Source organism: Syzygium oleosum, unplaced genomic scaffold (assembly GCF_021117445.2).
Source record: "Syzygium oleosum isolate NSW1041296 unplaced genomic scaffold, Sole_v2.1 Sole_v2.34, whole genome shotgun sequence".
NCBI lineage: Eukaryota > Viridiplantae > Streptophyta > Magnoliopsida > Myrtales > Myrtaceae > Syzygium > Syzygium oleosum.
In genome coordinates, this window is record NW_026607518.1 from 1,216,184 (window position 1) to 1,226,278 (window position 10,095).

The 10,095-nt window shown below is 44.5% G+C and overlaps 1 protein-coding gene across 2 annotated transcripts; it reads left to right on the forward strand.

The window, feature by feature from the left end:
* Positions 1-1,259: 1,259 nt before the first annotated feature.
* LOC115692661 (uncharacterized) lies at positions 1,260-2,259 on the forward strand. Of its 2 annotated transcripts, none has more exons than XM_030619597.2 (3): positions 1,260-1,477; positions 1,636-1,789; positions 1,924-2,259. In XM_030619597.2, the coding sequence occupies exons 1-3, from the start codon at positions 1,310-1,312 to the stop codon at positions 1,983-1,985; spliced, it is 384 nt and encodes a 127-aa protein (XP_030475457.1). In that variant the 5' UTR covers positions 1,260-1,309; the 3' UTR covers positions 1,986-2,259. The 2 variants fall into 2 exon arrangements, with proteins under 2 accessions (XP_030475457.1, XP_056161059.1); XM_056305084.1 differs by having other exon boundaries at positions 1,939-2,259.
* Positions 2,260-10,095: the final 7,836 nt, after the last annotated feature.

Below are 10,095 nucleotides of genomic sequence, written 5' to 3' on the forward strand. Positions count from 1 at the left end.
ACTTTAAAATTTAAAACCCATTTAAGGTTGACTTTTTAAATTAAGTGACCCATATATGACCCATTTATTTTTAAATGGGTCATATATGGGTTTAAGACCCATTTTGACACCACTAATCAGCACCCGCAAATGAAGATCTTTTCGAATGGTACGCTAAGTACACCAAAACTAAGCTATGCCACACTGTTCGAATGCTCATGTAATATGGAGTTGGAGGGTGATCTCAACACAATTATACAAAAGTTATCATCATAAACAAATGCACATAAATTTAGTATGATCCAGTTAATGTCATTCTCATCCATTAATTTTTTTTTTGACTTGCCTCTGCTTCGCAAATTGTCCGGCACCTGAAGCACCGGAAGTTCTAAACTTTTCATCATTTTAACTTGTCTAGTCACTGATAAAAGGGAAGGGCAGATGCTGCAAGTAATACGAAGATCCCGAAGTTACTGAGACACAGTCAAAGGTTGAGATGAAGAATGTTTCTATTGAGGAAAGGGATTCTATTTCTAATTCCTCTCTTTCGCACTTACTAATAATTAAAATCGCAATTCTGCAAAAGGAAGGGGGGGGTGATGGATAAATAGGACATGATTTTCTCACCATTTGCCACCTTAGCATGACTGCCTAGATCACACCCCCTCATTTTTCCATTACTTAACTAAGCATCCCATTTCCTTTCTTTTACCTTCAACTCTCTTCTCATCCAAACGAATGAACATGTTGATCCGTTCTTTTCCTTTTCTTTTTTTGTGAGAACTCGCATAGAAAGATCTTAAAAATTTTGCTTAATGTACAATTAAGTTCTAAATTTTAAAAAAAAGTGCGATTAAGTCACAAATGTTTTGTATCGAATGCAATGAAGTCTTTCCTGATGACCACTCAACCAAATTTGTTGACGCCGCATGTCGGAATACGACATCAATTTTCTAATAGGCATTGGTCTCTAGTAATCAATACACGAGTAGATTCAGATTAAAGCGGAGAAAAATACTAGAAGTGTCAAAAGTTGTGTACGGCGCTCACTTTAGTGTCAAAAGTTATCGCCAAATCACTTAAGTGCCAAATCGGAGAAAAATCGATCATTTAAGTACCAACGGCGAGATTTTCCGGCCAAAATGTGACTTTTTTTATTAAATGTTAAATTTAGGTGGATTTTTCATTAGAAAAGGAAAGTCCATGCGGATAATGAGGTGGCATTAATTATGAAACGACGCCACTCTCTCTCTTTCACCGTCGTTTTCTGTCGCTCTCTCTTTCTCCTTCGTTCTCTTTCGCTCTTTCTTTCTCTCTCATTCAAGTTCTCATGGCAATCGAGAGAGAGCTGACGAAGAGAGAGAACCCAAGAGCTCCAAGACGCGACCCCAAGGAACCCTCGAACACCATGGTCGATACCAGGCGCAGCGCCTCCGCCAACAAGTGGCCTCTCTCCTCGCCCCAAAACTCGTCCTCTTCCTGGAGCAAGTGCTCCAAGGTCGGTGCTTTTTCGCTCGAATTGGCGCTTTCTTGAGGCTGGGGACCTTTGGAATTTCGTCGATTTGACCCGGCCTCGGGGTCTCCTCGGGACCCCAGATTCATGGGTTTCCTTTTGGATTTGTGGGGCTGATTTGGGGTTTTCCCTGTTTTGCGCAGGTTGCGGAGGGTAATTTGCCCGAGAAAGCTGATGTGGGGGCAAAATCCGGGTCGGAATCTCGAGATTTCGGGCTCAGATCCTCTGATCGGCGGGGCTCGGGTGCGGAGAAGGCTGTGGATGCGTGCGAGGCGGAGAAATCGCCGCAGCCGTCGGGTCTGACCCCTTTTGGTTCTTCCTGCATGTGGGCCCTGGTCAATTGATTTGGTTCATGAGTTTCGGTGATTTGTAGCTAGGGATTTTCATTCTGTTGTTGGTTCGGTTCTTTGGTTGGTTTCTTGTTTTGATAGGTGAAATTGCAATAGATGGTGAGAAACAAAACTGGCAGAAAACAAAGGCTAAAGGAAGCTGATCGGGCCATTGTCGGGTCACTCGGGAGCTGTGAATTGCGTGAGCTAGAACCCAGCAAACCACCACATGTTAGCGTCAGCCAGTGAAAACCATACGATCCAGATATGGGGCTTTAATGAGCTAAACACGAGGCGCAAGGGTGCACGCTCCAATGGTGTCCACTACTATAATGGCAATGGCACTAGCCGAAGAAGAAGGAGAAAGATGCATGGCCCGTCAGTTGCTGATATTGCTTTCTTAGCCATTGCTTTGGTGTAAATATTCTTATGTTCATCTAAGAAGTCGACACATTCATGTCAGACCAAGCACCTGGCAATAAAATCTACTATTTCATCATAACTTGTGGGCATTTAGCGAATAGAGCATCGATCTCTCAGGCTGTGCTCTGATTGTACACATTATGATCCATTCTTGATTTTGTTTTCATATCAGATTAACATGCTATTTGCTCGGGCAGATATTGAACTGGCACTTGTTTGTCGACTTTGTCCCTCACTCACTTTCTCTCCCCCACTTGTCCATGGCCAAGCTTTGGTTGTCATGCCCCGAACCCTCGAGCGCGTGAACATCCTTTTTTGGTCATGGAATTGTGACGTCCCAGTAGGCATTTTTTTTGGACGATAATACGCTTAACTTTTCATTAGACACTAGAAATGGACTCACATGAGTTTCCACAATCATAACATAATAGAGACCAAAGAGTACGGGGAGGTTTAGAAAACCAATTTGGAGTTAAGGAATGAGTGCGTTGGGCCTTCGCCACCCAATCCGCGGCCTGGTTGGAGTTTCTGGAACAATGGGCTACAAATACCTCTTTTAGTTGGCCCATCAATTTTCGGCAGTCTTCAACCACTGAAGTCACGGTCCACGGGCTCTCTTCTTGGCCCAAGATCCACCTCACGCACGCTTGGCTGTCAGACACCACTTCCACGCGCAGATCAGAGAAGTCACTGTGCAGATTAGTTTCCTTATCCCTTTGACTTCGAAGCTTCAACAGAAAGGAGAGTCTGTCGCGTAGAGCAAGGGTTTCCGCCACGCTAGCTGATGGAGCTCTAAAATCCCTCGCGAACCCGGAAATTAGGGAGTCCATCTTGGTTCAGGAGGACTCCGCGGCCCGCCGCCTCTCGTGTTTATTTGCACCAAGCCGCATCGACGTTCGGCTTGAGGTTCCCCGCCGGGCGGAGACCAACGATCTACTAAGGTTTTCACTGTTGTGTTCCTACCTTTTTGTTTGTGTTCCACCTCTCAAACACTTTATAGTCACTGATTGCTTCTTCCACTATGTTCCATGGGTTCGGTTTGCGCTGCTGGAATACCGAGGTGTTTCGTGCCTTCCAGATCAACTAGGTTATGCCGGCCAATGTCACCGACAAGGGAAGGTCTTCCGAGGAGGAGAGGGTGTCACACGACGAGGGAGGATCTTTCGACAAGTAATCCGCAAGCCACTTGTCCATTCTGGAGATTTTGGTGACTGAGGTGTCTAGATGTAACCGAGAGTCTAACCAAACGTTTCTTGTCCGATCGCAAAGGAGGAGCGAGGTGTTCGGGGTCTCCGGGGCTCGGCGAGATCGGGCGAAGGGATCGGGTGCCATCTTTCTTCTATCTGATTTTCTTTTGTCGGTAGAGCATTTGTGCATATGCTCCATAAGAAATGACGAACCTTGGGGTAGATCGGGATTTGCCATATTTTAGTCCATAAGTTCCGGGAGGTGATATGATGATGATGCTTGATTCATCTCGTTGTTGCGAAATTTGGGAGCATAACCTATTGTAGCCACTTTTAACCGAGTAGACTCCTTTTGTGTTCCTTGTCCACACCAAAGTATCCTCCGAAGGGTTTGTGCTTAGTAGGATTGTCAGTATTTCTTGCGCCGTCTCTTCCTCGTAAATTTCCTTAATCAAATGTGATTTCCATTCATGAGTCTCCTGATTAATCAGTTCTGCTACGAATTTCGGTACCTCCTGGTTCAAGGGGCCAATAATTTTGCCATAAGGGAGCCACCTGTTCTCTTTAATTTTTATCTTTTTGCCGTCACCTACTTTCCATCTCGCATCTGCTTCAATCACATCTCTGCCCATTAAGAGACTCTGCCACCCCCAGGATGGGCGATGGCCTTTGTTTGCTTGCCAAAACTCACCACAGGAAAAATAGACCCCCTTCATTACCTGACTCCAAAGGGCATTCGGTGCTTGTATTAGTCGCCAGGCCTATTTTCCTAGCATTGCCTTATTAAAAGCAGTTAGGTCCTTAAAGCCTAAGCCACCCGCGTCTTTCCTGATTTTCAGAAGTTCCCATTTTCTCCAAGGGATACCTGCTTTGTCTGCTCTTTGCTTCCACCAGAAGGAAGAAATCTTTTGCTCAATCGCTCGACAAATCGAGATAGGAATCTTAAAAATGGACATTGCGTACTGTGGCAAAGCTTGAATGACAGTTTTAATTAGGATCTCCTTCCCTGCTTTGGTCATCAGCTTTTCCTTCCACCCCTCTAGCTTCATATTGACCCTTGCTAATATCCAGGCAAACATTTGTTTCTTTGACTGCCCCCAATCTGATGGAATGCCTAAATACTTACCGGTTTTGTCAATAATAGGAACTCGTAGTTGCTCCGCCATATTCCTCTTCAGTAACTCAGGGCATCCATTGCTAAAGAAGATGCCTGACTTGTTTAAATTGATAGCCTGGCCCGAAGAATAGCAATATTGGTTCAAAATACTTGCCAAGTTCTGACATTCGTGGACTGTTCCATTCAAGAAAAAAGTTGCGTCGTCCGCAAATAATAGATGTGATAATGTTGGACACCACCTATTCAGCTTTATACCTCTGATGCTGCCCTCCTCAATTGCTTTGTTCATTAGAGATGATAAGGCATTGGCCAGGATAATAAACAAGTACGGCGATAGAGGATCCCCTTGCCTTATGCCTCGGGACAGCTGGAAGTCCTGTAGGGATTCCCCATTAACTCGGACGCTAAAGGAGACCGTAGATATGCATTCCCTGATTAACTGAACCCATCTGTTACTGAAGCCCATTTTCAGCATACTTGCACACAGGAAATCCCACTCAACTCTATCATAAGCTTTCTGCATGTCCAGCTTGAGTATTGCTTGGAACTTTCTTTCCCTTTTCCTTGTACGCAACTGGTGGATTACTTCCTGAACTACTAATATGTTGTCTTGAATTTGCCTTCCACTCACGAATGCACTTTGTTCAGTGGAAATAAGTTCAGAAAGCCAAGGTTTTAGACGGTTGGCCATGACTTTAGAAATGATTTTGTAACTGAAATTACATAAGCTAATTGGCCGATATTGAGTAATGCACTCAGGGTTCGCCACCTTAGGAATAAGGGTTATAGAAGTCTGATTTAGGGTGGGGTCGAGCACACCTGAGGTGAAGAAATTATCCACCAAACAGTAGACATCATGCTGTATACTCTCCCAGTTATGCTGATAGAATTGGCCATTCAATCCATCCGGTCCGGGGGCCTTGGTGGCACCCATTTGGAACACAGCTTTTTTCACCTCTTTAATCGACACTTTCCTCATTAAGGCCTCGTTCATCCCCTCTTTTGGAGTGTATGGGCATTGATCAATTACTAGTTGGAAATTTCTGTGTCCTGTTGACTCATATAAGGCCTGATAAAATGATTGGATATATGACTTGAGCTCTGAAGGATCCCGGCTCCATCTGTTCTCCCCCACCTTCAGCATAGAGATTCTGTTTCTTTGTCTTCTTTGAATTGTGGTGGTGTGGAAGTATTGGGTGTTTCTATCTCCCCACTTTAACCAGCTAATGCAGGACCTCATACTCCAATACATCTCTTCCTGTCTCCATAGTCTCTCAATTTGCTCATTGATTCGTTGAATGGCCACTTTTCCCCTTCCTCCATCCGTGCTATTTGTCAGGTTCGTTAATCTCCCCATCAAGCATTGTATTTGTTTATGTGCATTGGAGAATCTCCTCCTACTCCGCCTAGTCAAGGCTTCAACCACTTTTCTGGACTTACTCACAAAATCTGCATTATCGTTTGCCTGGTCATGCCATGCCTCCTCCACAATATCTTTACATTCTGGTTCGTCTAGCCAATAAGCCTCAAACCAGAAATCCTTTTTCCTCTTTTCCTTAGGTGGGGCTAGGGATAGTAAGATTGGGCTATGGTCGGAGCCAATGGCCGGTAGAGCATAAGCTTCTGCCTCATGGAATAATACCCTCCATTCCATGTTACATACGACCCTATCTAGTCTTTTCCTTACCAATTCCTCACCTTCTCTGTTATTTGCCCACGTATAAGCGCACCCTTTACTCTCTACATCCATGAGTTCGCAATCATTTAACATATCCCGGAAAGCCACCAATCTATAATAATCATCCTCTCTTTTCCCTACCTTCTCCCACTGATACCGTATCTCATTAAAGTCGCCCATGCATATCCAAGGGAGTCTGTTGCCATGGTGAATATATCTCAGCTTTCGCCATAGGAGGAGCCTGTCCTGAAAGTTAGTTGGTGCATAGATAAAAGATACACGCATCCTCTTTCCACTACTAAGATCCTGCATATTAAATCTACAAGATTGTCCGTGTTGTCCACCTCCTCCATCGTCACCTCCTCATCCCATATAGCTGCTAAACCTCCAGCCAAACCTCTTGGGTCTACTATCATAGAATTCTGAAACTTGAGTCGATTTCTAACTCCCTCCACTCGTGCTCTGTTATTTTTTGTCTCCATTAAGAATATTACGTTGGGTCTTTCTGGAGCCACTAAGGCTCTCAAGTCTTTGGAATGTCGTGGTAGAACCCGGACACGACAATTCCAGCTCATAATCTTCATATATCCCCGGTGGCTTATTAGGGCTAGCCACCGCAGCCCCACTCCTTTGAGCCATCCTCAATTGAAATATGGATCTCATGAAGCTGTGTAGCATCTACATTGTGGAATTTGCCCCCTTTAGAAGTGTACGGTTCGTACCTTTTCGACTTCTTCGATGCTGGAGTTTGATGATCTTCCTTTCCTTTGGAATAACTCCGGAGATTCTGTTTGGGAGGTGCCTCCATCCTTAGAGTATCTGAGGGTAAGAATGGGGTGCTTTGATTCCTCTTTCTTCGAGTTTCCCTGACCACTATCTCTTTTCCTTTACTCTTCAGTCTACCATTGTCCTCTTGTTGAAGTTCCATAGTGCTCAAACCATTACGTTCTTCCACTGCAGTGGGCAGCACACCCTCCATCACACCATCCTGGTCTGGGGTTTCCGGAATAAGTTCCTCTTCGTCTGATTCCATAAACTCTTCTTCGTGGAACAGTTTCCAAAAAGGGCTAGCCTCACGTGCTTCTGCTTTTAACCAGTAACCATAATTTCCTTCACTAACTGCTCTTGTTTCAGCTTCTTTATAAGATATTTCCTCGCAATTAGTGGTAAAGTGCCCCATCTTCCCACAAGAGTAACAAAAATGGGGAAGACGTTCATACTTGAAATCAACCCAATATTGGTCGTCTTCAAAGTTCACCACAATTCCTGAAGTGAGAGGTTGTGCCAAATCTAGAAGAACTCTAGCTTTCCTCACCTTGCATAGACCCCCTTCTTTCGCTTCCATCTTTATCTCGATGACTTTCCCGATCTTAGAGGCCACCTCTTGCAAGGAGTTTTCTGTTATCCTATTGCCGACCCATTTCTTTTATCTTTCAATTATACACATGCAGAAGTGCAACATCTTCAGACAACAACAACAGGAAAACATACAACAAAAAAAAAATAAAAAAAAAAAAAAAAAAAAATATATATATATATATATATATATATAAACACAGACACACACACACACACACACATTAACAGTAGTACATCGGGAATTAATATATTACAAGTTCGCCACGCAGACCTTCCCGGTTACAGCCACAAAAGGTAGGGGTTAACCTAGCTTCTCTATCCATGAGGACAACCTCAAAAGTTGTTCCCCATTAAAATAGCCGGTTCTCATGGAACGCAACGCGTACTCATACTTGAACACCTGAAAAAAAGGTTAATAACAACGAGTGAGATAAATCTCAGTAAGTTAACAACTTAAGCCTCGATTAAGAAGTCAACTCACTTCGGGCGCACCTAAACATGCAGCCACACATCGACGGTATATCAATAGCAAAGCAACCCCTGCTTTGCCCTAACTATACCCACGAGCAGGCTACCAGCCCAGCATAAACAAACGTGCTATTAAACAATCGTAGGCATTCTTACCTTGTCTTGGCACACACGCCTTGCACGTTGTAAACCATCATGTGTAATCATAATGCAACTAGCATATAATACAATCAGAACACGCAGCAGCTTTCCCATGCACAAAGCATCCACACGAGTCCCGATTATAAGGTGAAACCGTTTTGGCCCATCCCATACCGTGCCTCACGATTTCATCCCATAATCAGGCGCAATGCATCCATACTCTTTCATGCGTGTTCCGATTACTACGACCTCACAGGGCTACGGCACAACCCACATTACTCGCATCTGGTTGGCGGTCTTTCGGCATGACCGGCTATCGTCCCGTTCCGTCGAGCATGGCAACGTCTGGAACCCTCGCCCATACGACATTCCATAAGGAGCATTGATCCGGCTTCAACCGCGACTCGGCATCCGGACCCCCGCCGGGCATTCGATAAATCGGGTATCGTCCCGCGTAAAACGCATCAGAATGTGTTCAACCCCGCGTAAAACGCATCAGGGTATTATGTGATTACACGAGCACGACAACCACACAACTCATTTAGCCAAATGCAAGCGTGGTTCGTGCTGATTTAACAAATTACTGCAACTTCCACACATAAAAATGCAGTAATAGATTCACACGTGATTACATACACACAATCAACCCATCAAACTTTGCACGATTTCCTTTTTAAACACCTTTGCCCCATTTAACTCATAAAACCGGACATATAACCCCGCACCTCGGGAATTTCTACTTATATGTCCATAAAACCTTTCTTTAAAAACAAAATCCAGGTTTATAAAATGGGCAATCACACTTCATGGCCATTCATGCTTTAAACAACATAAAACATGCATAGCTCATCTCATAACTCAAGCACAAAACACATATAATCATAACTTATCACCTTACCAACAATAACTTATCTCTCTTCCTCCGATAGCTAATCGCCTATTTAGCAATAGCTTATCACCTATTTTCCGATAGCTTATCACCCCTTCGGTGATAGCTTATCACCCTTTTCATGATAGGTTATCACTTCTTCCTATCACTTTCCTTGATAACCTATCACTACCACTTATCACCTATCGCGATAGCCCATCACTTCTACTTATCACTTATCGCGATAGCTTATCAACTAATTACCATTAATTAGCACTAAGCAATATTAACTTAGTATAATGTAACCCTAAGCAAGTTTAACGTACTAATCAAGGGATTAGAGTGTTAGCTCACCCGGAAACGATTCCGACGACACGAGCGCAACGGCGGCGGCGGCGACGGCTACGCGTGGCTCGGTCTGGAATGGCACGGGGTGGCGGCACGGAAATGGGTCTCATGACAATGGTGGACGGTTTATGGCTCATGGCTCGCGACTCATGAAGGCAAACGGTGAGAGGGAGACACAGACGACGCACGGCGTGGCACGGCAACGATAGCGAGGACGGCGGTTCGGCGGTGAGTGGCGGTGGTGATGGTCGGCGGTGAGGGTGGTGGCGTGAAAGAGGGAGAGAAGGGAGGGTGAGAGTGTAATCAAAGGGAGAGAGTGAGAGAAAGACCAAAGTGAGAGAGTGAGTAAGAGAGAGAAAGTGGTCTATCAAGTCACCCCATAATGGTGGCCAAGATCCACTTCTTGCCCAACAAGCCAAGATCCAATGGCTGGAAATCAATCTTGCAAAACAAGCTTAAAAAATATTCAAGGGCAAAATTGTAATAAAGAGAAGATAAGAGGGGGCAATTTGGTAAATTCAGCCTTTGACACTATTCACGGGATTATTCATGAGCACTATTCACATGGGCTTGGACTTGAACGGGCCCAATTTGAAGAGAAATGGGCTTGAAAAGGTTCATGGGCTTTCCTTGGGCCCATTAGGCTTTAGCCTTGGGCATGAGGTCCATCTCGACCCACTTGGGC

What these genes read in the sequence shown, in the direction of transcription:
- LOC115692661 (XM_030619597.2), top strand. Translation starts at nt 1,310, where the DNA reads ATGGCAATCGAGAGAGAGCTGACGAAGAGAGAGAACCCAAGAGCTCCA. An exon ending in CCTGGAGCAAGTGCTCCAAG is followed by an intron (nt 1,478 to 1,635) that starts GTCGGTGCTTTT and finishes TGTTTTGCGCAG; the next exon opens with GTTGCGGAGGGTAATTTGCC. An exon ending in GAAATCGCCGCAGCCGTCGG is followed by an intron (nt 1,790 to 1,923) that starts GTCTGACCCCTT and finishes TTGTTTTGATAG; the next exon opens with GTGAAATTGCAATAGATGGT.